This window comes from Leopardus geoffroyi, chromosome B3, assembly GCF_018350155.1.
Source record: "Leopardus geoffroyi isolate Oge1 chromosome B3, O.geoffroyi_Oge1_pat1.0, whole genome shotgun sequence".
In the NCBI taxonomy this organism is placed as follows: Eukaryota; Metazoa; Chordata; class Mammalia; order Carnivora; family Felidae; genus Leopardus; species Leopardus geoffroyi.
Genome location: NC_059337.1, coordinates 1,662,496 through 1,690,080, shown reverse-complemented (window position 1 = coordinate 1,690,080; position 27,585 = coordinate 1,662,496). Strand labels below are relative to the sequence as shown.

General features: G+C 59.7%; 1 protein-coding gene and 1 long non-coding RNA gene across 8 annotated transcripts in view; one reads left to right on the top strand and one right to left on the bottom strand.

Moving 5' to 3' along the window:
* Positions 1–27,585, bottom strand: part of ARNT2 (aryl hydrocarbon receptor nuclear translocator 2) — a 144,560-nt gene that overhangs the window by 94,138 nt on the left and 22,837 nt on the right. For 4 of the 7 annotated variants that reach the window (XR_006705415.1, XR_006705416.1, XM_045452263.1 and 1 more), the window contains exons 2-3: positions 13,454–13,568; positions 7,121–7,168 (exon numbers count right to left, since the gene is read on the bottom strand). Coding sequence is in view for 2 of the 7 variants with exons in the window: in XM_045452263.1 (XP_045308219.1) it covers positions 7,121–7,168; positions 13,454–13,568 (163 nt within the window). In the remaining 5 variants the exon portion in view is untranslated. Of the gene's footprint in view, positions 1–7,120; positions 7,169–13,453; positions 13,569–18,238; positions 18,373–19,895; positions 20,133–27,585 lie in introns of those variants that run through there. The other 3 variants (XR_006705417.1, XR_006705419.1, XR_006705418.1) reach the window with 3 other exon arrangements.
* On the top strand, positions 22,912–26,226 carry LOC123584430. The gene is made up of 4 exons (XR_006705420.1): positions 22,912–23,210; positions 23,742–24,026; positions 24,382–24,546; positions 25,904–26,226. It is a non-coding gene; the product is annotated as an uncharacterized LOC123584430 (long non-coding RNA).

The following is a 27,585-nucleotide window of genomic DNA, read 5'->3' as shown; positions in this document are numbered from 1 at the left end:
GCGCGACAACAGGGCGGGGGAAAGACAAGCGTCAGACCAGCGGTCGCTGTCTAACAGGACCGAGCGGCGCGTCCGCTAACACCGACCCGGAACGGCTGCCGCTTCAAACACAGACCCCTTGCGGCCTTCCGGGGGGTGGGGCACAGGCTTCCGCAGGGCCCCGTCTCACCTCCAAGGGCGTCCTGAGCCCTTGTCATTGTTCCCACGCACCCGACTAGTTTCCACTAAGCACAGAGAATGGAGACCTGATCCCTCAGCCGCGGGAAGCAGGGCCAACGTGTGCGCGCGCCTGAATCTGCACGTGGGTGCACGCCCGCTGCTCGGAGTTGTGGTCCACGTGGATGTGTGTCTCCTGCGGCCCTACAGTGAGAAGCACCGTGTGGCCTCGCCACCCTCAGGGCCACAGACGGACGAGACCGTGGACACACCTCTCCTATAGGCCCAGCAGGGTTTCTACGGCCCAGGATAGGACAGGTGGGCTCCTGGCTTATTAAACAGCGAATGGCCCATTGGTTAAAAAGAACTGTTGCGGGGTCGCTGGAATCGGTCTCCATGATGCGTGCAGAGAAAACCCAGAAGAAGGGATGGTTGGGCGCTCCCACCTTGGGATTATTACCTTTAGGGTGAAGTAGAGTAACAGCCCAGCACCACCTGGGCCCGGGACCCCCCACCTGGGCCTGGGACCCCCCCCCACCTGGGCCCGGCACCGTGCACCTGTCATGGGAGGCAGGATGGGGGGCGCTGGCCCCGGGACCCTCCCCACCTGTGCTGGCACCATGCACCTGTCATAGGAGGTGGGATGGGACATACCTGGCCCCAGGACCCCCCCCCCCAAACTGTGCCCGGCACTGTGCACCTGTCACGGGAGGCGGGATGGGACGCACCTGGCCCCAGGCACCCCCCAACCTGTGCCCGGCACTGTGCACCTGTCACGGGAGGCGGGATGGGGGGGGGGGGGTGCTGGCCCCGGGACTCTGGGAAAGGCTGGGTGAGCTTGCTCAGGGTGGTGTCCTCGCCCCACCCCCTACCCCCCCCCCAGGCCAGCCTGCACCTTGTCAAAGCAGACAGGTGGGGAGACGGTGTGCAGAGAATGCTGTCTGGGGCTGCCAAAGGGGGTACGACATCGGGCAGGAACTCTGGCCGCTCAGGGACAGCAGCTGTGACGCAGGATGCAGCCTGTCCCCACCCAAGCCTGCACTCCTGATGGGAACCCTGGATGAGCTTCCCTCCCATCTCCTGCCCAAAGGCACTCCTAACGGCAGACGCGCACCCTCCTCCTGACAGCAGGAAGGGAGGCTGTATCTTGCTGGGCGTTCAGGGAACACCCTTCCCGTCCCGGCCAGCCCTTCCTGGGCAGCAGGGCAGAACATCTGGAGAGCCGAGGAAGCCTAAGAAAAGCCACTCTGTGCAGCCCCATAATGAGGCTGGGGCTGGCCAGGTCCTCTGGGGGGTCCGCAGAGGCACATCCAGCCGGGAACCCTCCCTGGCATCTGAGGCTTCTCCAGAAGGGGAAGGGACGCTCCTTCCCTGGGAAGTAGGCAGGTGCCCTGCCACCCGGAGTCATACAAGGCAGATTCTGCCAGGCAAAAGGCAGCCACACGTCCAGGCTGAAGATAAGGTCCCCATGAAGCACAGAGAGGTGGGGACTGAGAAGGCCGACCCTCCCAAGAAGGGGCCAGGCCCAGCCTCTGGTCATCCCTGTCCCCGGCAGGACACACAGCCTCCCCATGTACATAGCACCTTCCGGCTCGCCAAGGCCTCGACAGCCACATCGGACCCTCCCCACACCCTCTGCGGCAGAGGGGCCCATGGCTCAGAGGTACTGACTTAGCAGGAACTGAGCCAGGCCTCCCCAGTGCGCTCACCAGTCCCGGATCCAGAGCCGGAACGCCCCTGCCTTGACAGGCGTCATGGGGGAGGAAATGCCCGGCGGCTTCCAAGGGACATAGCTCGGGACTACGTGTGACCCCAGAAATGATTTCCTCCCCGCTCCCCACAAAGTCCCGCTGTTCTCCGGGCACTGTCACCACAAGTCACGGTTAATTCATCTCTGCAGGACAGAAACGGAGGAGGGGGGCAGCCGAACAAGGTGAGAAGAACATCAAACCCACGTCAATCACGTGGGCACCAAACATCTCATACGAAGGGAAGACCGGCCCACGTGGGCCTGATGTTAGAGACCCTGCTCCCCAGAAAACGGATCTCATTCCGAAGCGTTTTAACCCAGATCCTAACCCCAAACCGCTGAGTCTGCAAGAACCCCCAACTCAACGCCCTGGTCACCCTGTGGCCCTGCCGAGGTCCGCCCCGCTTATCTGGGTCGTGAGCTCCAAGGACGCCGAGGCGTAGAGCGTCGGGAAAGTCTGGAAACGTCCACTTTGGGTCTTTGCTCTGGAGCCAGGAAGGCTCAGCTGGACTTCTCCCTGCCGTAAAGAGCGCTCCCGGGGCCAATGCACGTGTCCCGCACCGGGCGGCAGGTCGGCGGGTGGAGGGGAACCCCTCCTCCTTCCCGGCCACCCTCTCTGCATCAGGAGGGCGAGGAGTGTCTTCCCACCTGGGAACACACTGCCCAGCTTCCCAAGGATGCGCAGGCAAAGGGTTCTGGGAACCAACCGCCCTCCGCTTTCTCCGCCGGGGAAGGTCTCTGCAGGACACATCTGCCACACGGATTTTTCCCCGGACCAACGGGGTTTTAGTTGTCATACGTATAAACGAGACAGGTGGCAAATTCACAGGGAAAGACGAGAACTAAAGCATCATCACCACCTATCAAACCAAAAACGTGCTCTTGAGTGTAAATACTGCACAGAAATCACGAGGAAAGTATCAGAACAGGTGCGATGAAGGATAAAAGGCAGACTCCGTGGAAACTTTCCTCTCACGAATAGCTTTCCTTTCAGATAATGCTAGAGGTTCCTCGGCGAGGCTCCTACAGCTACAAGCAGTGGCTGGGGACCAGTGCAGCCGAGTGCCCTACGCGTCCCAGGAAAAAGACACGTCAGAGACGGGGTGGGGCCTCAGGAAGGTCGCTTAGACCCATTCGTTGAAGGGGGAGAGAGCCTCGTAAAGCCTCCGGGGGGGTTGATTCCAGGCTTACAGGACGCCCCACGCACTGTGGCCGGGTTCACAGAACAGGTGTGAGAAAGCCGGCAAGGTCTCTGGGGTGTTTAGAGCCGGGGTCCAGAGTGAGTCCGAATACGGCAGAAAACCAGGTTGATAACATGCAGGGGCAGGAATGAAAGGTTGGGAGGGAAGTTGTAAATCGAACGTCAAAAGGGTTTGACTTGGCCACGTTTCCCTTCCTTTCTTTTCATGAACCAGTATGCGTGGGCACACGTGTGCACACACACACAGGTGCAAATCACGCGAAGAGCACCGTGTCTAGGTCTGACGGTTGATGGCGGCTCCGGGGTGTCAGGTGTCCCTGCAGCGACATTCGAGCCAGCACCCACTGCTGGTGGCCGAGCCCGGCCGCAGGCGTACGCGGAAAGGAATCCCGGACCCACCAGAAAATGCACCACAGGGCAGCGGCGGGGGTGGGGGAGGAAGAGGCGTGGGGAGGAGGCTTGGGGTTGCAGGCCCTGCTGGGGGCGGGGGCAGGACAGGTGCTCACCTCCCAGGTGGGCCAGGACCACCCACACAGGCGGGGGGTGGGGACGGGGCTCACGGTGGCCTCCCGGAAAGAGGGCCTGCCCCACTCCCGGCTGCCGGGGAGACTCATGTTTGCAGAAACGCTTTCTGGAGTGTGATCGGTTCCCCCGGGTCCCTGACTGACACGGGAACTCGCGGGGCGGCTGTGCGGTCAGGCTCCATGCTCTCGACGGAGGCTGTCCTCCCCAGACCCGGCCCAGGAAGCAAGGTCACTCTGCACCCCTGCTTCTCTTGCCTCTTTGGCAAAAATCGCGCCTCCTGTGACGTTCAGGTCTCCCGTCTCTATCGCCCTCGAGGCCCTAGTCACGGTCACCCATCGGCTGCACATGCAGACACGGCACGGTGTGGGGCCCAATGGCACGTAGCCCACCTCCTGTCCCCTTCCCCTCCCGCAGGCCGCGGCCAGCCCCTCCCACGGCTGCACCCCCACCGTTGGAACACAGCCCCCCCCCCCGCCCACATCAGCTCTCAGGTGCCCGTGGAACCTGCACCATTCTTCCAATGCACGCCCGCCCTGCCCTGCCTCCGGCCCCCTCACTGTCCGGGGGCCGGCAGAGGCGACACGGCATGCCCGAGACAAGTCTGGGGTGACCCAGGCTGGATCCCACGGATGCCAACAGAGAAGGGGGCAGAAAACCTTAGAGCCCACTCCACACCGCAGACCGCAGACCAAGGAGGCTCCGTCCTGAGAATGGAGACTTGGTCCTCATCCGTCCCGGCCCTGGCCTCACCCCACCCCCTCCGAGCTGGGCCCCTGCCCCCGCTTCGTGCACCTGCCTCACCCCTGACCCTGCATCCGTGGCAAATCCGCATCTGTCCCTCTAAGAAAACGGCCATGACTTACCTCCTATGTGACAGTGACCATAGCTCCCAAATAAGGAACCGAGACATGAGGTCTGATGATGGGTTTGACTTTCGGACCACCCTGGAGAAAGCCTGGGAAAGCCGGCTGAGCAAACATCAGGGGCCGGAAGCCGCGGCTCAGCACCCCGGCCGGATTCTGAGTCACAAATCTGCACTGGGTGCGGGGTGGCACCTGGCCACCCTCTCTTCCAGGGCCTCCCACGGCTGACCGTGAGCAGAGGGGCGGGACACCGAGAGACCCCGGGCGTGCCGCGCGCAGGGCCGCCAGGGGCCACCCGAAGCGGCCTCTCCAGCCCGCTCCGCATGGCACCCTGGCCGCTGGCCACGTGAGGGCTGGGGATGGTCTCTGCCGGCTGGCCCAGCTCCGAGCGGCCGGGATGCACCTGCCAGCTGCCCGGTCCATGGACCACCCCCCACCCTGTGACACAGTGGTACGGCCCCGACTCCTGCTGAAACACGTCCCGTCTTTCCCCCTCGTTTCTCAAGTGTGGAAGGAAGGACGCGGCCCGCAGAGGCCTCGCTGTGAACTCTGGCCGTGGAAAAACTGACTCGCGGACGGGCGGGCTGATGAGAGAGCTGCCCAGAATCTAAGGTTTGTTCTTAAAGATGGGCCTTCATACAATGAGCTCTTTGTAGCCTGCCCTGTGATTTCATCCCTGACTCAGATCCTCAATGTCAGGCAAATGTCACTCGGTACCTCTCCTCCTCTCTGTCCTGAGGCCCCGGGGATCACGGTCTCCTGAGCTCGACACGGTGTGCAATGTCGTCTCAAGGGGGATTCTGACCAGAGAAACCCGGGGGGCGGGAGAGGGGGTCGCGGTCTCCTTACGAAGGGAGGCTGGGTAAGGCGCCCGTGGACCAGGACAGGGAGTCATGTGCCCTTATGTCCAAGGGCTACTCCCCTTTCGGGAACAAAGCACTCCCTGCAACTAAAGCTGTTCCCTAGGGGCGCCTGGGGGGCTCTGTCGGTTAAGCGTCCGACTTCAGCTCAGGTCATGATCTCCCAGTTCGTGGGTTCGAGCCCCGCGTCGGGCTCTGTGCTGACGGCTCGGAGCCTGGAGCCTGCTTCCGATTCTGCGTCTCCCTCGCTCTCTGCCCCTCGCCCAGTTGTGCTCTGTCTCTCTCTGTCTCTCAAAAATAAATAAACGTTAAAAAAGATTTTTTCTAAATGTAAAGCTTTTCCCAAGAAACAAGTGGGCGTCCAAGCCGGAGCTCTGTCCACACCGAGGGAAAACACTGCATGCTTCTGTGACTCAAACTCACGTCTTGTTTCAATTGGAAAACTCCGGGGTCACTAGAGAGCACAGTATTCTCCGTCTCCTCTCTGTGGTCTCCCCCGGAGCCACATTGAGGACGGGAGGACCAGGCTGGGGAGGACAGTGCCTCCAGGAGGTATGTTTACTATGTGCAGACGCCAGGAGGCCCCGAATAGTAACAGGACGTGTGTTCCTCTCCATTTGGGGTGACATGTGCTCAGTTCACAGCCACGACGTGGGCGAAAAGAACCGTGACCGAAAATAACTGCTGTGGGGGCCAGCAAACGGGGGAGGTCAGTGGGCCTGGGGCTCCCCACGGACATCATCCTTCTAAAAACCTAGAAAAAATCACCAAGGCCGTCAACGTAAACTGTGGAGTGCAGACGCCAGAGGAAGGCACCCGTCACCTGGGGCCGGGTTTCAAGTCCCTCCACAAGCGAGAATCAGGGATGGGGCAGGCACTTTGCCAAGAGGATCGAGCGATCCGTGCCTCTCTCTCCACACAGCCAAACCGCCTAGTGTAACACACACAAAACAACGCAAAAAAAGAGAGGAAAGAGAAAAGACAAAGAGGGACGGGCCGAGGGGCTGCGCCTGCCTTACCCTTCCTGTACGCGATAGTTGACCACCTGCATCCGCGGCCCCGCCCTTCCGGGAGGCGGTCTGCACTCAGGACGGCCCCTGAGCCCCGTTAACCACGCTGTCAACGTGCCCGGTGAGGAACACGGCCCCCAGGACCTCACAGCGCCGCGTCCCGGCCACCTGCTGCCTTCCTTTCCCCTTCTTGTCCGTGCTAGGAGAGGCCGAGTCTTTTCTCTAAGCCTGAGCTCTAGGTCTTTTAAAAAGGGGTCCAGGGGCCCCCTGTGTGGCTGTGTGGCTGGGTTCAGTCCGTTAAGCGTCCGGCTCTGGGTCTCGGCCCAGGTCATCATCTCAGGGTTGTGAGATCAAGACCCACATCGGGCTCAGTGCTGACAGCGTGGACCCTGCTTGGGAGCCTCTCTCTCTGCCCCTCCCCCACACGCGTGTGCTTTCTCGTTCTCAAAAATAGACTTTAAACATATTTTAAGAAGAGATTTAAAAGGGAGCCCGTGACGCTCGGCAATCGTTGTTTAAAGAGCTAACTGCACTTTTGAGACCAACAATCCTCCCCCGGTGACCGGACTCCACGGCGTGCGGGCAGGGCTGCCTGTCACTGGGTCAAACACGGGCCCGGGATGAGGGACAAGCAAGGGGCCCGACTACAGGCAACGGCTTGTCCAGCGACAACAGCCACTCCCTCCCTGGGTGTCCCGGTACGGTGACGGCCGGCTGTGGCTTCTTGGAATCTGAGGGGCATAAAGCAAACTCACCTGGAAAATTTGCTGGGTCCTTCTCCGTCTTCGTCGTCAAAGTCCATCCTGAAAAGTCAAGAGCACGAGGAGACTCGTTACACGCAGGACACATCACTGGTGACCCGAGCTGCTGGCACCGAGGGGGCTCCGTGCAGGGGGACAAATGCCCCACCCTCCCAGGCCCCAGCTGTTTGGTAAACGCTTGGATGCGGTCAGCCAACGGGTTCGGTACAGGAAAGGGCAAAAGGAAGGGCGTGCATATATGCGCCATTCGTTATGTGGTCGGGGACTTGTGCAAAGGGGCCCCCATGGGCCGTCGGCAGCTTGCAAACGCTGCCCTGCAAAGGTCCACGGTGCCTGATGCCCCCGCCCCCCCGCAGCTCTGGGGCACCTGCTCCCTGCCACGTGGTTTGTTCCAGGACAACTGCATCCTGCACTGTTCCCTGGCATAGCATCGGCAGGCCACAAACGCCCCAGGGGCCCTAAGACAGGAAGCTTTAAGGACGATAAAGGGACCCACACAGGCCGTGCTGCCTGAGAACGTGGCCGCTCTGGAGGAGTCCGAGTGAAAGGGGCGTTGAAGGCCGCTATCCTCTACGGTCCAAACCCAAACAAACGCATGCAGAGGAGAAACCTGGGGACTGAGCTGCTCAAAGAACTTGTCTGCCTGTTGAAACCCACCGAATCCTCAGGACCCCACCTCCCTGGGCCTCTCCGTACACACATAAAACAGTCCTGATAGGCATTCGTTTAACTGATATCCCAAACTCCCCTGAGAACACCAGTCCCCTCCAACAGCAATTAACGCGGCTCCTCAAGATGCTGGGGCAGTTAATTCGGATAAACTGCGCCCAGAATCTCCCGGGAGCAAAATGAGAAATCGTATGGATGTCCTGGCCATTCGGGCCGAGGGGGGCTCCTTGGGGAAAGCCTGAGCCACTGCACTGCCCACCCCATTCCCAGTGGGACTGAGGGGCCAGTGAGGTGCGGTCCCGTGGGCTCCACGCAGAGGACGGCCAGCCGCCCGGCCGCCGGTGCCGAGAAGCCCCCGCTGGAGCCGCTGCGCCCAGGGGCGGAAGGTGGGCCGGCCTCGTGGGGAACACGATCCCCACCTCCAGCCCCAGGTGGGCAGCGGTGACTCAGGGAAGGTACAGGACACCGCCCCGGCCACCAGGAAAGGCCAGGTGCGCAGGCAGGGCCATCCCCAGGCACGCGCACACACACACGAGAGAGGCCCCTCATGAGATAAATCGTATTCTCTGGCTTCGGGGTAACTTGGGGGACTCTGGGACTGGACTTAGGGCAAAGGACTATTTTCTTCTTAAAATGGGATCGTTTGGTTGTTTTTGTTTTGCTTTTCGTGCGGTGTGGCCAGAGTCCTAATCTGCTGCCCTGATGATGGGACGCCCGGGGTGCCGGGGACAGAACAGAAGGCGCGAGGCAAGAGTGGGGACATGGCAGTGACGACAAACACCGCCAGGCACGAAGGGCAGGAGCGGCGGGGAAGAAAAGTGCTGAGGAAGGGAAAGGAGAGTTGAAGGGCCACGCACGCACCACCGCAGAGACAGACCTGCAGCCCCCTGTGACGCCTGGGTGACAGGGTGCCAGGCGCCAGCCACAGGCTCGCCTGCGTGGCGGGCAAATGGGGGCCAAACGCGTGGCTCTCCAAATGGCGCAAAGCCATCGTTACGCCGCACCGTCACGAAGCCGGCTCCCCACCCTCACCAGGAATTACATCCGGAGAGCCACCAAAACTGCCGCCACCAAATCCCCCCGACCGTCCTCTGCGGAGCCACAGAGCGACGCTGCCCCCTAGAGCTCCCCGCGGGACAGCGCAACCGAGCGGTCCGCACAAAGATGACCTAAGCCCCGACTGCAAGAGACTCTGTGTCAAGGAAAAGACGCTGCATTTTCAAAATTTTCAGAATTCCTGAGGATTTAGGTAAGCGCTTGGCCAAAACCTGCAGCGAGTGTGAGATGCTCTGTTATCTGCACGATGCCGGTCAGGGCACGCCGACAGGAGTGTGAGAATCGGGCTCCCGCAAGACGCCGTGCGTGCGTCAGCACCCCCGTCCTCGTGTCTGGGGTGACAAGACATCCCGACCTTCCCGGGCTGAGAGGGCTCCCAGGATGCCGGGCACCAGTGCTAACACTGGGGACGTCCCGGGCCAGCCAGGACGCTTGGTCACCCTGATTTTCGTAAAGACAGCTCGGATCTCCACGGGGACCTCGCTGGCGCAGACAGACGGGGACGTGAGTCATCCGGGCGGGGTACGCGGTCCCCACTGGGGCCGGGTCAGCTGTGGCTCCGGCGAGAGAGCCAGGGGACGGGGACGGGACAGCCCTGCTCTGGAGCCAGAGTTCCCTGGGGTCAGCGGGAGCTCGGGAACCAGGGTTTGTCCACAGACGATTAGAGACCACGAAACCGTGCCTCCCCTCTTGTGCACACGTGACCACACGTGTGCAGCGATGAGAATCGGTAACTCGGAAAAGCACGATACGGGGCTGAGCCCGGCAGATAAATCAGTGCGCAGACAACGGGCCAAACCCTCAGGACAAGTCACCTGACCTCACGGGCCTCCCTGCTCAGCAGCACAGGAAACCTAGCTCCTGGGGACACGGCCACAACCAGGACGCTGCCTTTGGGTCTCTGTCACCCCTTCACACCCCGACTTTAAACACGACAATCCCGAGGCTTATTTCTTCTGCTGTAAAAGCCCTAAGTCAATCACGCTTGGCCTTGTGTCCTCCGAGTGCCTCTGTCACGAAGCCTCTGGATAACAACGGAGAGAACCAAAACGGCACTTCCGAGTCCTACTGTGTTCACTTTCAAGAATTCGGTACAAAACGTTGGGCTGAAAACGCACTGCCTCACTTTCCTGCCAACGAGCAAGAACTCGTACCTCAGTACGGGGCCAGGAAAGGCTGCTCTGGGCGCGCGAGTTGTCAAGAGCCGGCCGTGTGCGGCCCCGGGACAGACCGAGTCGCGACCACGACGCGTCCGCAAAGCTGAGTCGGCGGACGGAGCTCGCCCGTGCTCTGCAGGAGAGGGGGCAGCAGGGGAGGACGCTGGGCCAGCCCGAGGCCCCCGCCCACGACCAGAAGTGCGCCCCCCCCCCCACCATGGCCCTGAGATCGGGGTGGGGGGATCTCGGCAAAGATGAACAAAGTGACTCGCTTCAGCACGCCGCCCCCCCTCCCCCACATGTGGAATCACTTTGCAAAGAATCTGAAACTCCTGAACCTTCACCTTGTGTCCCGGCGGCCAGCGGGGCGCTCAGCTTGCCCGCAGCTCCCGGGGAAGGCTGCCGGGGCAGGGCGAGGACATCCAAGCCCCGAGGGTCCTCGGGGACGGGCCAGGCAGGCGGCCAGGCGGGTCCAAGGCCTGCGAGGGGCCGGCTCTGCGGGGACGGCCGGGTGGCCGTCCCGGGATTCCAGACGCTTCCTCCACCAGAAAGCCCCAGACAGGGGCAGAGGGCGGGCAGAGGGACCCCGCCCGTTGCTGCTTCCTTTCCCCGTCACCCCGGCCCCTTCTCTCTTCTCCCTCCCCCCCTGCCTGTGGCTCCCGGCGCACCCCCACATTCCGTGGATAAAGGCGTCTGTCCTGGGACAGAAGCAGGGCCCTGCCGTGGGGTCACCTGCGTGCTGGTGAGCGTGACCTCCATCACGCTCTCCTTTGCGTTGGTCTCAGTGTCGAGGCTGCGGCCAGAGCGTTCGCCAGAGTAGAGCAGGGGCCTCGATCACACAGCTTCAGCACCGGTGAAAACGCCAGGTGTGAGAAGCTCTCTGGACGGAGCCCTGTGGGAATGGACACTTCCTTGCTTGGACACAGGGGCCGAGTCCCCAAGTCACTGGGGTTTTAGCAGAAGGAGCCGCGTGGTGTGCTCGCTCCCCCCCCAATGACGGGGAGAAGGAAGCCGGCACCTTCCTCACGAGGGAGGACCGCGGAGGACAGGCCTCCTAATCTGTGGCAAACTGCTCATGCCTTGTCCACAGTCGGCCAGTGGTCAGCACCGTACCCCCTCCTGAACCTCTCCTTTCTTTTTTTTTTTGAGAGAGACAGACAGAGCTTGAGCAGGAGAGGGGCAGAGAAAGAGAGGGAGCCCCAGAATCCGAAGCAGGCTCCAGGCTCCAAGCTGTCAGCCCAGAGCCCGACGCGGGGCTCAAACTCACAAACCGCAAGATCATGACCTGAGCTGAAGTCAGACACTCAACCGACCGAGGCCCCCAGGCGCCCCTCCTTTCTTTTCCTGACATTGGACGTGCTGGGCAGGGGTGGTGCCGACCTCCAGGACGTGCTGTGTGTGGTCTGCTCGGGAAGGGAAGCTGGGGCAACTTCTGCAGAGGAGACACTGACCACAACCCAACTGCCAGCCAGGGCCGGAAGCACAAGTCAGGGTCCAGATGTGGGCTGCGGGCCCATGTGGCCCAGCCCCGAGCGGGACGGGAAGGGGGGCAGGACTCCCGGAGGTTTAGCACCGGCCCCGGGTACCGAGGGGCTGGTCACCCTGCAAACCACGCGCTGGGCCTGACCATCTGGCCTCTTGTTAGAAAGGATGAGGCCAGCCATGGGGCTCCGTCTCCAAGGGACGGAAGTGAGGGAGCCACACGTTTGAAATAATTTCAGGGACGTCTGGGTGACTCATTGGGTTAAGTGTCCGACAGGCACAGGTCGTGATCTCGCCATTCCGGAGTTCAAAGCCCCGCGTTGGGCTCTGTGCTGACGGCTCGGAGCCTGGAGCCTGCTTTGGATTCTGCGTCTCCCTCTCTCTCCGCCCCTCCCCTGCTCATGCTCTGTCTCTCTCTCTCAAAAATAAACCAACATTAAAAACATTTTTTTAATAATTTCAGGGGCGCCTGGGGGCTCAGTCGGTGGAGCGTCCGACTTCAGCTCAGAGACTGCGGCTCTGGTCAGGATCTCACGGTCCGTGAGTTCGAGCCCCGCGTCGGGCTCCGTGCCGACAGCTCGGAGCCTGGAGCCTGCTTTGGATTCTGCGTCTCCCTCTCTCTCTGCCCCTCCCCTGCTCATGCTCTGTCTCTCTCTCTCAAAAATAAACCAACATTAAAAACATTTTTTTAATAATTTCAGGGGCGCCTGGGTGGCTCAGTGGGTTGAGCATCCGCCTCTTGGTTTCAGCTCAGTCCTGATCTCAGCGATTCGTGGGTCTGAGCCCCGTGTCAGGCTCTGCACTGATGGGGTGGAGCCTGCTTGGGATGCTCTCTCTCCGTCTCTCCGCCCCGCCCCTCCTGGTGAGCTCTCTCTCTCTCAAAATAAATAAACATAAAAAAAAAAAAAAGTAAGTTCAAAACACCTGGAATCTGTTAAAAAACAAGTCGGTTGAGGGGCGGACGGACCTGCACCCCTGCAGTGGCACGGCGGGGCCTCAGCCTCACCCCACGGCCGGTGTGGGGGTTCTGCTCCAGCACCCACTCTGCTCACCGCGGTCCTGCCATGAGGACCGGCCCCCGTGGCCGTGGGGTCACTGCACCTGCACGCTGCGAGCGGCCGGGCATCGCGGGACAGCTGGGGCGGGCCCTGCGCTCCGCCTCTCGGCCTCTGCAACCCCCCCAATACACTTGGAAATCTCGGCCCCTCGCGTAAGGGCCACGTGGCGCACCGTGACAGACTGATGTCCGTCAGGAGGAAGTCATCAGCCATTTCACTGGGGACAACATTGACCTGATGGGCAAAGGGCCGGGGGTCAGACGGGGTATGAAAACATCCATCCCGTGTTCCCTGCAGGGATTGCTGTCAGCTGGCTCGTTCTTTAGACTGCGTCTGGGACCACGGGTGCTATGCTCATGACGAGATGTGGTTTTCCGTCCCCCCAGTTCAAGGGCCATGTCCGCCCGGCGCCCCCCGCCCCCAGCCCTGGCCCGCACCCCTTCAGCAGCGTCATTAGCAGCACAGACAATGCAAACGCCTGGCCTTCAGCTGCCGGGCTGTAGCCAAGGTTTCGAAAGGAATTCCTACGAATTCCTGCACAGGACAGAGCAGAGGCAGAGCACCAGGGGGGTCCTCGCCACCCGCCCGGAGCTCAGGCCTGCAGCCTGCCCCCCCCCCAAGCTGGCGTGCGGAGGCAGGGGGACGGAGGGGCGCCCCCTCCCAGAGATGGCCTGACCAGGGCCCAGGGGGCCGCGACCCACCTCCCCATCACAAGGACAAGCAAACAGAAGGTCCCAGCTGCGTGCAAATCACGCGCAGAGTTGGGGATCTTGCAAAATCTAAACAGCATGCAAACCGCTGAGCTCTGATTCTCCAGAGGGGGAGAGACACTATTGCCCTAACGGGTCGAGAGCGTTGCCCAACACGTATTAAGCCGGATTCCTGGAAACGCTGAGGGTGCTTACCCAGAACGCCGCTTTCCTCCACGGGCGGGCATGGCTCCCGCCATCCGCACCTGTCCCGTGGCCGCCATGGGGGCAACAGGCAATGTCACCGATCCAGGGATGTCTGAAGCCATTTCTGGAATGCAGACAAGAGAGGGTCTGTCAATGCCGCGAAAGGAACGAGCAAGAAAGTCACCCAGCAGTACCGGAAGAAGCCTCTAGGGGGTGCCCTTACGCAGAGCCAGGTGGTGAAAGAGGGCACAGATCTGCAGCTTTCAGAGGGCCACCTGGAGGGCCACCTGGAGGCAGGTAAGACTTCCACGGACGCAGCAGCGTGGCCAAAACCTGAGGGGAACGAGCACCACGGAAAGCAAAACCGCTCGGATGCAGCAAACCCACCGAGAGGCAGGAGTCAGCCCCCCGCGGCCCCTGCCACCTGGGCGTTCGTCCTCAGGGGCAAAGACTGTTCCCCATCCTGAATCTGGACTCAGAACCCTGGATATAGAGCCCTGCATGGCCCCGCCACTCAGCACGAGGACACTGAGGCCCAGGGAGCCTCAAAGCATCACCACAGGCCGCAGGATGAGCCAGTGACGGGGCCCGTCCGATGCCCCAGCTCTCACGGGATCACGTTCCCCAGGATGAGCATTAACGTAACGAACAAGAAGGTCTGAAAGATCCACCAGCTGGTGAATGAACAAGGAAGGTGTGGAATCTACAGTGGAGTATTCCTCGGCGATCAAAAAGAATGAGGTTTTGCCAGTCGCAACAACGTGGCTGGAACTACAGGGAACTATGCCAAGCAAGATTAGTCAGAGAAAGACCAATATCACAGGACTTCACTCCTTTGTGGAATCTGAGACACACAACAGATGAACACAGGGGAAGGGAAGGAAAAATAAGATGAAAACAGAGAGGGAGGGGCGCCTGGGGGGCTCAGACGGTTGAGCGTCCGACTTCGGCTCAGGTCATGATCTCGCGGTCCGTGGGTTCGAGCCCCGCGTTGGGCTCTGTGCTGACAGCTCGGAGCCTGGAGCCTGCTTCGGATCCTGTGTCTCCCTCTTTCTCTGTCCCTCCCCCATTTGCGCTCTGTCTCTCTCTGCCTTTCAAAAATGAATAAATGTTAAAAAAATTAAAAAAAAAAAAACAACAGAGAGGGAGACAAACCATAAGAGACTCAAATGCAGAAAACAAAGTGGGGGTTGATGGAGGAGTGGGGGGGGGATGGGCATGGGGGATGGGCATTTGGGAGGGCGCTTTCTGGGATGAGCCCTGGGTGCTGTATGGAGGCGACAAATCCCTGGGGTCTGCCCCTGAAGCCATTATTACACAACATGTCAACCCACCTGAGTTTAAGTAAGGACATTTTTCAAAACAAGAAGAGAAGGTCTGGCATGACCTTTCCTGTACGTCACTCTCCCAACACCTCACTCCTAATGAGCGGGAGACTTCCGCAAGCGGGTTGAGGCCATCTCGGACATTCCCAATTTCAGGGAAACCAACACGGCTGAACGGCTTCTCCTTCCTACTCTGTAGAGGGTTCCTGAACTCAGGCAGAGTGCTAAACGCCAAAGTAAATATTCGAGGGTCCTCTCTGACTCTGCTTACTGTTCCGGAGATCGGGCCCCACACTTGCCCGGCCCAGCTCCTACCCTGGTCAGGAGGGAAGCCGCAGGCTTCCCAGATGTGCTTCGAGAAGACAGGTCGGGATAAATATGGGAATTGGGGCCCTTGTCAGCGGAGAACGGGCACCCGGGGTCCGGAGGTGCTCAGATGGGGCGGGTTCCCACGCCCCGCCTCCTTCCAGAAACCAGGCAGGCGTCCGACAGCTGCCCCACGTTACTTCCAAAGACATCGAGTTTCATAAACACATTCTAAGGTCAACTCAAACAACTGTGCTCCAAACTTCTGAAGGAGAATTTTAGAATACTAACAAACAAAACCTCATTTAGCTGCTGGGCTCTGATCACAGAAATCCGAGAGCTGTCACAGTTGCTGGGTTTTTTTAAACGAAGGTACACACTGGGGGGGAAGTACTCTGGGGGGGGAAAAACCCTTTCTTAAGGTAATGCTCTCCCCTGTCAACAGTTACTGTACTGGATTGGTGACTGCTGGACAGCGTGAACAGAGATGACCTTGTCACCGCAGCTGCTTCTGATAAGAAAGCCGTCCTCTTTCTGAAAGGGGGACTGAAACAGATGAAGTCCGTGAAGGCCCCAAAACGGAAGGCGAAATCCCTCTGCCAGCACAAATACGGGTGAAAACGAAAGTCGCCACTTCCCAAAACAAACCACACAGAGTCAGTCCCCTCAGATTCTCCGAGAAAACGTTTTCCACGGTTAAGCAAGCTAGGAAAAGCCACACACCACTCGCCCTCCTTGGAGTGTCCTTTACTTTATTGTTTTTTTAGATTTTGTAACATTTATTTATTTTTGAGAGAGACAGAGAGAGAGAGAGAGAGAGCATGAGCGGGGGAGGGGCAGAGAGAGAGGGAGACCCAGAATCCGAAGCAGGCTCCAGGCCCCGAGCCGTCGGCACAGAGCCCAACGCAGGGCTCGAAGTCACGAACCACGAGATCGTGACCTGAGCCAAAGTCGGACGCTTAATCGACTGAGCCACCCAGGCGCCCCTGAGTGTCCTCTGAAAACATACTGAGAAGTCCTGTATCAGGAAGTCTGACTTTGATTAGAGCAGTATGTCATGAAAAGGGGGTAAACGGAAGGCAACGTGTAGTTAGGACAAAATGATACTCCTCCTATTTTTTATGGGAAAACAAAAACATTGGTTGTTTTTGTAATACAAGTTACAGAAAGCAAAGGTCCCCAAAGCCTGACTAAGGGGCTCCTGCTGTCCAATCCTTTCCTCAGATGAATGAGGGGAGCAAGGAGAAAGAGACTGGCTGCTTTGCACGAGTGCCCAGGCTTAGCCAGGGCAGGGCAGGCCCCGTCTTCATGGCACATCGACACCCTGACTGCCCCACTGGACGCTATGCACGGGTGGACCTCCTCTGCCTCCATCGGACCCCACTGAGCACAGCCCCGAGCCCTCCGAGCCTGTGCAGGACACCGGGCGCGAGCCGACAGGGGGACGAAGATGTTAGAGCTTTGGGGCACCCGGGTGGCTCAGTCGGTTAAGCAACCGACTTCGGCTCAGGTCGCGATCTCTCGTTTCGTGAGTTCGAGCCCTGCGTCGCGCCCCGTGCTGACAGCCGGGAGCCTGGAATCTGCTTCGGATTCTGTGTCTCCCTCTCTCTCTGCCCCTGCCACCCCCCACGCTCTGTCTCTCTCTGCCTCTGAGAAATGAATAAACCTTAAAAAAAATAAAAATAAATAAATACACTTAAAAAGAAGACATAAACGTGGCCAAATTAAACACACAGACGCTAACAAAACCGGGAGTCGTTTTCTTACTGTAAGGAATGAAGTGACTTCTAGGAATTTATGTGCTGGGCCCCAAAGGGGGGTACGGCCATACAGAGGGCCCTCCCGATCGCTCAGCGGCCCCCGCTCACGACAGTTCGCCGAGAGATGCGGGAGCAAAGGGCCGTGAGGGGGGAGCTCTTCTCCAGGGCCGACTTCATGCCTCCCTGCACAGCACCACCGCTGCAGGTGGGGTCAGCAGGCAGGCCCCGGGTGTGCCTCCACCCCTGTGCCGCCCCTGACCTCCCCGACCTCCGACCTGCCCGTGCCCCCACGGGGCTTCACACACGGGCACACGCGGGAACACCGCCCTGACCCCAACGTGGACACGGCCCTCCGGGAGCGTCCCCGAGCAGGTGCACAGACATGGCCCCACACCCCTGCGCGAGGGTGGAGGCAGGCCAGCGGGGCCGGGGAGTCCTGGACCCCAGGCCCTTGGCGGCCCCGGCAGACGCTGGAAGGGGAGGCAAGGTCACGGCCCTCACCCGCACTTTCCCAAGAGGTTGGGGCTGACCACACGAGAAAGGAGAAGCGTCTAGTGAGGCACAGAAACATGAACGGTTTTACTGACAGATCACGTAGCAAAATTCAAACCCACGGTACCAACAAATGAGGGACTTTCAACTGTACAAGGGACAGTCTGTCACGTGGTAAAGTAGTCTCCTGTCCCTTGTGGGTCACCCTGAGGCCTCGGGGCCTCCCGTGCAGCCCTCGGCACTCAGGCCTTTGTCCCCGTGCCCCCACCAGAGAGCTGCCCCCGCCTCGCCCACCTGGAGCTCCCTCCCCCGGGCTTCGAGGTGCCAGACGCCCCTCCCACTCACAGGCCCCGCCTCCTGGGTCTCCCTGCTCCCCTCCACCTCTCCTCTCCCCAGGGCATCTCGTTCAGGCGCTTGGCCATGATCCCAAATGCACCATCGGGGCCTGCTGTGACCCCTAAAGGTCTCTCCAACCTCTGGGTTCTGCTGCAGGCCTGCCTCAGGCCCCCCTCCGCTGGCCTCCTGCACCTACTCTCCCCCCCACGCATCGTCACGGGGGCCAGATCTGCCAAGACCAGCCTCGCTCATATCCTCTGGCGGCTTCTGGCCGCTCCCAGCACAAATGTGGAGCTCCCTGCCACATTCAGCCAGTCCCCGTGTGGTCAGGCTGCCACCCGCCCGTCTTGAGCTCTGGTCACACTGCTTGCTCTGTTTGTTGAACACGGCGTGCTCCCTCCCACCTCAGGGCCTTTGCACACGCTATGTCCTGTGGCAAGAACACTCTCCTCCCTCTTCACCAAGCTAACTCCTAAGAGTCATTCAGCTCAGCTCAAACATTACTTCTGCAGGAAGCTTGTCCCTGGCCGGTCCCTTCCCCGGCCTGGGCCCGGTCCCCTGTGGTTCATTCTTACCACACCTGTGCTGCTCCTGCTGCGAAGCAAGGAAGGTCACAGCCGTCCAGGTGGACGATGGCAGGGCCTGAGTGATGCAGCTGCGAAGAGGGCGTTCAGGAGGGAAGAGATGATGTCAACGCCCCAAAATACTCCATGTGTCACCGTCAGCACCCAGAAAGGGAAGATTCTAAAAAGCCTCGATCACCTGATCCTCCCACACGGAGACTATGGGGCAAAAAATTGCCGGAGGAGGAAGGAAAAGTACGTTTGGGCCGGATGCGCATTTGCATCTGTGCACGCCACACACCTGACACGCGGGGCCTCCGCGGCCGGGCGGGGCGTGAGCTCAGACCTCCCTCCGGCCTCTTACCCCGAGGGCCGTGTGCCAGCTCGGGGTCCCGGGCGCAGGCCTGGATTCCCCATCGCGCGACTCGGTTTCTCTACCTGTGCTCCAACCGGGAAATGGGATTAATCCGGACCCTGCTTCCTTTTGCAGAGGCTGCTGTAAGAAAATGGGGCCCCGTCGCGATCACAAACGGCACTCGCGAAGCTCTGCTTTTGCGCCGGGAGCCTGGCAGAGGCTGGGTGGTCAGAGACGAGAGGACCCCTCCTGCCTCTGGTGGAGACGGGGCTGGGCAGAGCCCTCGCGAGGGCCGCGGGCTGCGCAGGTGGCCTGGCAGCACGTTGTGGGAATGCCCACGAGGGCCCAGGAAGGCTTCCTGGAGGAGGCCACACCTATGCCATCCTGGCCGTGGAAACGCTCTGGGAGAAATGAAGCAGGATGTCTGGGGTGCCCTCTTCCGAAATGTATTCCTCTGACTGCTGCAGAGCTGTTGACCGGATCCGCCCGGCCCGGCCCTTGGGGGGCGTGCCCCCTGGCTCCCGTGCCCTGGCGGTCCCCACCTCCTGCGACATCGACACTCCTCCCCCACCTCAAAGGCGGCCCTGGTGCACGGACCTGGGCCCGGGGTCCGGGGTCATAACCGACGGCAAATGCACAAACAGGCAGAATGATCTCTGTCCGCAGCGGTCTGACTCCAAACGCAGACGCCCCCCACCCCCCACCCCGGGAAGCACCGACTCCCGTCACACACACACACACACACACACACACACACACACACACACACGGGCAAAATGACTGCCTGCCTCGCGCAAAGTTGCAATGAGCTTCTCGGCTCGTTTTAACATCAGTATGAGCTAAGGGCTCTGAAAGCCTCGCCACCACCCAGAGAACAGAGCTGGCTCGTGATGTAGCATCTAGCTCAAGACCGGCTCCCATTTCAGACGCAGACATATTGTGCAGTGACAGGCAGCGAGGACGCGGGGAGAAGGGAGCCCGGGAGCATCACGGATGCCGGCGGCACGAGGAAGTGAGAAAACACCCCGGGCACCCCCCCCCCACCCCGCTGTTTCATGGAAATCGCAATAAGAAAAATGTCCCTTGATCTTCATTCACAACATGGGGAGAAAAATTAATTACGTGCAAACTTTCACAAGACAACAACATGATGTTTTCACGACCATTCCAAGAATCGGAAGACCAGAAGGGGTCTCTCCGGGGGTCGGGGGTGCACAGAGGCAGCTAATAGGCAAAGAAAAATGTCCTCCCCAACAGCCATGTCTCTCAGAGCAATTCCTTTCACGGAAATCACACCCGACATCACAGCCCTACCTTTTCAGAGGGATTAAACAAAGATCTTTCTTCCTGGTGTCCAACACCTTCTTGGGAGAATCTGTTATCCGTGTAGAAGTGCCAGGAGCCGCTGGGAGGAAATGAACGGCATTTGTATTCCACTCAGAAAATGTCATCACAGATCTGTTTACCTAAACTGTGGACCATGATTCAGCCGTGAAAACTGTCTTGCATACTGATCAATTTATTTGCAGCAAAATTTCTAACATTAACTGCTTAGGTTCTGAAAATTCGGCGACTTGGATTTCTCACGCAGCCACAATATGCATTGAAAACGTCTAGATTATTATTAACGCGTCCCGGGGGGGGGGGGAGATCAGAAAGGATTCCTCCAGACCTGAGAGCAAGGGAGGGTCCCTTCCACTTCTGGAAGGAAGGCAGGACGCTCGATTCCCAAAGGCCCTCCGTGGGGTGGGATTTTTATAGCTCAACGTACAGAAAAGTCATCAGACCGAGAGCCCGGGGCCTCGGACCCCAGGTCCCGGCTACGTTTTAAGCAGCCCTGTGTCCTCTGTAAGGCAGGCTCATCCCACAGGAAGGCTGGGTCCCCGCAGCAGGGCGGAGGTGGTGGACGCGGGTGAGGCCAGGCCCTGCCTCCACCAGCCGGTGCCTCCAGCCTGGGCACGGGCCTCGGGGCATCGCCGTGTGCCTGAGCTCCCCCTCCCCACCCCCACCGCCGGCAGGCAGGTTTTGGCTTTGGAGAACCAGAGTTGGTGCAAGGTGGCCTGGAAGAAGGGCGGGGAGACTTCCATCGAGATGATGACTCCGGAGCAGGACGCTGAGGGCAAGCTCCGCGCTCAGCCCGGGCCCCCCCTCGGGGCTAGCCACGAGGGGACCCCCCCCCCCGGCCTCTGTGTCAGGCTCGGGGCAAACCCAACGGCCGAGGGACCGCCATCGGTGCTACAAATAGGGCGTGCTGTGTGAGCCTGTCACCCGAGCCTGAACACTCACTTTCATATGTAAAGTGCGTTCTAGACGAACTAAGCTGAAGATCTCGTGTGCGGGATTCGTCCTCTCAATCAGACGGTTCTCAAATATAGTGCGTTGTTGCAGGAGTAAACGTGTGATCGTCCACGGCCATATGGTGAAGGTCATCCGCTTTACACGCAGCACCAACGATTGAGAACTTCCAAATACTTACACGTGAAAGGAAATGTGGGCGTAACAGCAACACTGAGGGAGCGTGTTTGCTAACAGCTGAAGCAAGGCCTCCCTGTCCTCTTTGAAAAGGGGTGGGAACAGATCCGTAAGTGAAACTCCAAAGCAGACGAAAGGCCATTACCACAGTGCATCGTGACCAGCACCTTTGTGGGTCCGTCCGGTATTCGGGCCTTGGTGATAACACATGGCTATGAGCGTTTATCAAAACGTTTATTTCTGTTTGGGCCACGTATCTTTCAAGAAAAAGTCGTATTTGGACGCTTTCCCATCTTTTTAAGGATGAAGTGATACCCAACTGGGTTCCCTTTGCCACCTCAAAAATGCACAAGGGTGGGGGAGGGGGCTTCAAAATCAGACATACCAGGGACACCTGGGGGGGCTCAGGAGGTTAAGCATCCGACTTCAGCTCTGGTCATGACCTTGCGGTCCGTGAGTTCGAGCCCCGTGTCGGGCTCTGTGCTGACAGCTCGGAGCCTGGAGCCTGCTTTAGAATCTGTGTCTTCCTCTCTCTCTGTCCCACCCCCACTCGCGTTCTGTCTCTCCCTCTCAAACATAAACACTAAGTTTTTTTTAATTTAATTTTTTTTTAATTTACATCCAAATTAGTTAGCATATAGTGCAACAATGATTTCAGGAGTAGATTCCTTAATGCCCCTTCCCTATTTAGCCCAACACTAAAAATTCTTTCAAAAAATCAGACACGCCAAGACAATCTAAACAGCTCGTCGTCTGTCCAGACACAGCTAAGAAAACAAAGGGTCCGAGGAAAAGCAGCAGACGTTAGGGAACATCGAGCCCCCCGCACAGCACCTCTCCGCCAGCCCCCGCTGCCAACGGACGTGTTTAGTCCCATGAGCTGCAACGCCAGGCGGCCGGGCAGCCTGGCCGTAGACGGAGCCTGGACAGACCGCTGGGGGCCGCTGTCACACGGGTCCGAAACGACAGCACAGTAATGACCCGTTTTTGTTAAGATGTCAGGGCTCCATTCAGGAAGGACCAGCTTCAGCTTCAGCCGGAATCACAACCAAACAGCCACCCCGCGTGGCATGCACCGATTCCCTCCCCGCACCTCCGGTGGGTGTGCGAGCAGAGACTGTGTGTGTCCGCGGGTCTTAAGGCAAGCCCCCTGGTTGGGGGGCACAGCCGACACCCACACGGGACTCTTATCCCCCACCTACCACTTCCTAGGGTATCTCGGGTGTGAACCCTCAGAATACAGAGCTCTCATGATCGGCATACAGTGCATGGGATTCCACGGAAAGTGAGCGAGCAGACCCAAGACGCCGGACTCCACGGCAGCCGCTGGGAGCTCGGACAGAGCCTGGGGAGTGGACAGAAGCTCTCCGTGAAATTCTGAAATCCGGGCCTTGTGCAGCCCAGCCCGGAGGGAGGGGAGAGGAGGAGAGACAAGGGGAAGGTGTGAGGAAGGGCTGCGGAGGGGATGGTAGGGCAGGGAGGGGTGGGAGGAGGAGGGGAAGGGAGGGGTAGGAAAGGGAGGGGGGACAAAGGGAAGGGGTGAGGGAGGGCTGGGGCGGGGATGGTAGGGCAGGGAGGGGTGGGAGGAGGAGGGGAAGGGAGGGGTAGGAAAGGGAGGGGGGACAAAGGGAAGGGGTGAGGGAGGGCTGGGGAGGGGATGGAGGGACGAGGAACGGGTGGGAGGAGGAGAGAGGGGAGGTGTAGGGAGGAGGGGGAAGGGGTGAGGAAGACAGGGCAAAGAAGGGGTGGGGAGGGGAGGGGAGACGAAGGGAAGGGACGAGGGAGGGCTGGGGAAGGGAGGGGTGGGGAGGGTTGACCAGGGGAAGGGGTGAGGGAAGGCAGGGGAGGAGATGGCAGGGAAGGGGTAGGGAGGGGAGATGTCGGCAGGGAAGGGGTGGGAGAGGGCAGGGTGGGGCCCACCCCGAGAGGAGGTGTCTTCGGAGCCCCACGAGGCTGCCAGGCACCGCAGGCTCCTTGGCCCTCCCGCAGGGCGGTGAGGCAGCGTCGTTATCCTGGCCTCCCCGGTGTGATAACAGTTACGCACGCAGTTAGCGCATCGGACTGGCGCCCAGTGAACAACCTGAGACACTCAGGAAAGTGCACGAGACGGGAGACAAGGCTGCAGAGAGCAAAGAAGACAGGGCGTGAGACACGAAGGTGAGGCTCCAGCGAAGACACGCGGGGAGTCGGTTACTGGAGGTGGGAGGCCAGGCCACCGGCCCACAGGCGGGGACGAGGGGTCGCAGCGGCCACGACACGCGGTCCCTCCCGGCAGCGACCCCGCACCTGTCCTGGCCATCCCGGCCTCTCAGCGCCGGCGGGGGACGGGACCGAAGGCCTCCACGGAGAGGGGCCGGCCGCTCCTCCTGGCCGTGAACTCGTCAGTGAGCCTCAGCGGGAACCCAGCGCCTGCAGGATCTGGGTGCAGCGCGAGGCCCCGGACGTACAGACAGGAAGGACGGAGCCGCCAAGGCCGGGGAAGAAGGAACAGCAAGCGGCCCGGGACGAGAGCGGCAGGTGCAGCCGCCGGGCCCCGGCCGACCGCAGCCCGAGCCGCGGCACGCGTGGAGGGGCCGCGGGCGCTGGAGGCGGGGAGCTGGCGGGTCGTGTGAGCCGTTGACCCAGGAACCAACAGAGTCAGACGGGGTCTCCTAGGTCCTGTGGCCTCACCCTCTGTCATCCAAACAGGGACGCCTCCGGGGGACAGCGGGACAGACGCTCAAGCGGACAGCAGCCCGCACGCAGGATGGTGGTCGGTCTCCAACAAGGGGGCCGTGTCCCCGCAGCCAGGACCCCTCTAAACCACGAGTGAACCGCCGCCAGGCTTAGGCTCCCCAAGCCACCCAGCGGCCAAGACCGCCCGCTCAACCCTACGGAGGTGGCACCGGGACGCGGACACGTGGCCAGACGAGGTGAAAGCCCATCATGTGGCCACGACGTGCCACTCGCCGGGTCACCGAGCCCCGAGGAAAGGTGAGGGCCCAGAGGGCGCAGTGTTTATTCCCGTATCTCGCGGCGTCACAACGTCCTTCGGTGGCGGCCGTGTTTCCCTTGTGGCCGCATCTGGGAAAACTGGGCCCCAGAACGGAGCTCTGATCGCCACACCCCTGCTCCAGCGTGCTTCTCCCACCGGCTGCGGTCCGCACGTTCGCGGCCCCCAAGACTCCTGGGTCCCCTCTAATCCCCTGTGGGATGGGACCAGGGGGGGATTTGGGCACGAGGGTGGAGCCTTCACGGGGATGAGTGCCCTTTTAAGCAGAGGCAGGAGACCTTGCTTCCCTCTCTCTGCCCCCGGCCACGTGAAGATACAGTGAGAAGGCGTCCACAGGCGAGCCCTCACCAGACACGCAGCCGGCACCTTGACCTTGGACTTCCCGCCTTCAGGACTGGCAGAAGTAAGTGTCTGCGGGTTGAGCCGCCCAGTGTGTGGCACCCTTGTCACTACAGTCGCTCAAGCAGACTGAGACCGAGTCCCCGGGACACAGCGCCTGCAGTAAGACAGGGGGCCCCCACTGCGGCAGGCTCAGCCAGGCTACATGAGGCGTCGACCCGGGACCGGGAGCCCACACCGGGGTGGGGGGTGGGCTCTAACCGGAGGGGGCTGGGCAGGCACAGGGGGGTCAGAGGAAAGGACAAGACGGTGCAGGCAGATGGAGATCATTCATTCCCTGGTGTCCACGTGCCAAGCCGTGGGAGCTGGGAGGTGCTGGCCCTCGACACAAGTGCTACATGAATGAATGAATGAATGAATGAAGAAATGAATGAGTGAATGAATGGGTGAGTGAGTGAATGAATGGGTGAGTGAGTGAATGAGTGAATGAATGAGTGAGTGAATGAATAAGTGAATGAATGAATGAGTGAATGAATGAATGAGTGAATGAATGGGTGAGTGAATGAGTGAATGGATGGATGAGTGAATGAATGAATGGGTGAGTGAATGAATGAATGGGTGAGTGAATGAATGAATGGGTGAGTGAATGAATGAATGGGTGAGTGAATGAATGGGTGAGTGAATGAATGGGTGAGTGAATGAATGGGTGAGTGAATGAATGAATGGGTGAGTGAATGAATGGGTGAGTGAATGAATGAATGGGTGAGTGAATGAATGGGTGAGTGAATGAATGAATGGGTGAGTGAATGAATGAATGAATGAATGCGTGAGTGATGAATGGACTCCAAGTGTGGGTGCTACCTGAGGAGGCACATCCAGGTTCGCAATTATTCACACACAAAATCAGTGCCAAGCCATCAACCGCAGTGTCAAAACCTCTTCGGGAGCCCACGAGCCACCCACATCTGCCCTGGTAACGGCCTTGGCGGGGGGTACTCTCCATATGGAGGGAGTGAGGGGAGGCCCCGGCCCCGAGACGGGGGGCTGTGGGACGAGGGGTGACACGGCCAGCGATGTGCACAGGGATGGCTGCTGGGTGGCTGGGAGGGAAGCGTGACAATGAGAAGGGCTGGGAAGGTGAGCACGGGGGGCCCCCGGTGACAGGTGGCCAGTTCACAGGACCGACCGGCCTCAGCTCGGCAGTACCGGGCTTTGCTGACGCAGGAGCAGAACTAGACGGCAGTTCTTCTCGGGGGGGGTTACTGTGCCCTGAGAAGGCACACTCCCTACACTCCTCTGTCCCCTGTCCCCTCACCGCCCCCGCCCCTGTGCCCCCTTCTCCACCGCCTGCCGGTGGTCCCCAGACCCCTGACTCCAGCCCTCACCTCCCGCTCACACTGAGCTGTGACTCCCGATTCCTGCCAACGCCCCCCCCCAACAGAAGTACACGTAAACTCGACATACAGCCACACCCCTGCCCTCCCTCTGAGGCCCCTCCGTCCTGGTTTTGTCTCTCTAGACCCAGCTTCTGGCCTCAACTTTTCAGGCCCAGTCACGCACTGCCATCTGACTCTACCTAAAGATCAATGCCAACGTGGTAGGGTTTGCACAGGACGCTGGAGAAGGCAACTTTCTTATTCTCGAGCCCACAGATGCCCAGGTCAGGAGAGACACTTCTCGGTCAAGAAATCTGTAAAACCCGGGGCGCCTGAGCCTGGGTGGCTGTCGGTGGGGCGGCCGACCTCAGCTCATCTCGCAGTCCGTGAGTTCGAGCCCCGCGTCGGGCTCTGGGCTGACGGCTCCGAGCCTGGCACCTGCTTCCGATTCTGTGTCTCCCTCTCTCTCTGCCCCTCCCCCACTCATGCTCGCTCTCTCTCTCTCTCTCTCTCTCTCTCTGTCAAAAATAAATAAATATTGGGGCGCCTGGGTGGCTCAGTCGGTTGAGCGTCCGACTTCAGCTCAGGTCACGATATCATGGTCTGTGAGTTCGAGCCCCGCGTCGGGCTCTGGGCTGACGGCTCCGAGCCTGGCGCCTGCTTCCGATTCTGTGTCTCCCTCTCTCTCTGCGCCTCCCCCGCTCATGCTCTCTCCCTCTCTGTCTCTCTCTCTCTCAAAAATAAACATTAAAGAATTAAAAAAAAAAGAAATCCGTAAAATCCTAACAAAAAGCTACGAACCCTTCCCATTCTTTACATACAACTCCTTCTATAAAAATGCCTTTCTGGAAAAGGAAAAAAATAAATGTGAAGATGCCCCCTTGTTTACACAACAAACTGATTAAGGAAATCACATATCCTTCCGTAGACACGGAATCCCCTTCCAAACGTTTTACGAAACAAAGTACTTTTCTCGAAACAAAGTAGTTTTCTCGTTGAATGTATTCCTTGATGAACGTATTCATCCATCACTTGACAAATAGGTCTTGTGTTTAATTTTAAACAGTGAATTACTCTCTAACTATAAAATATTCAAAATACTAAAAGTGTTTGCACGCAAGGCGTTGTAATGTGTTTTTTCATTCTTGTGCTCTCTGGTGCCATGGACCAATGCGATCTGTCCTCAGTGGCCGGATCTCTGCCTGGGACCTAACGTCGCAGGGAGCAGAGGGTGGGCCCCTGGAGGACAGAATGCTGGGGCTCCCGGCCCCCTGGAAAGCCCGGGCGGCCGAGGCCCTCGGGGATCATGGGACACACCTCTGGCTTAGCAGACCTGGGCTCCCGGAGCTCATGGGAACACCATTCCTGTCCCAGAGGCTCTGGCCCAGCAGAAGGTCCCGTCAGTGTGGACCAGCTACGCCAGAGGCCAGCACACTTTCCTGTGGGGGTCAGGGAGCAGGTATCTTAGCTTCAGAGGCCACAGGGTCTCCGTGGCACCTACTCATCCACACAGGCATTACACAAAAGCAGCCCCAGATGCCACGAAATGAGTGGGCTTGGCTGTGCACCAGTTCGTGAACACTGAAATTAGAATCTCATACATGTTCACATCACGAAATAGCGTTCCTTTATGCCCCCCCAATCATTTAAAAACGTAAAAATAGGGGCACCTGGGTGGCTCAGTTGGTTAAGAGACCGACTTCGGCTCAGGTCATGATCTCGCGGTCCGTGAGTTCGAGTCCCGCGTCGGGCTCTGTGCTGACAGCTCAGAGCCTAGAGCCTGTTTCAGATTCTGTGTCTCTCTCTCTCTCTGCCCCTCCACTGC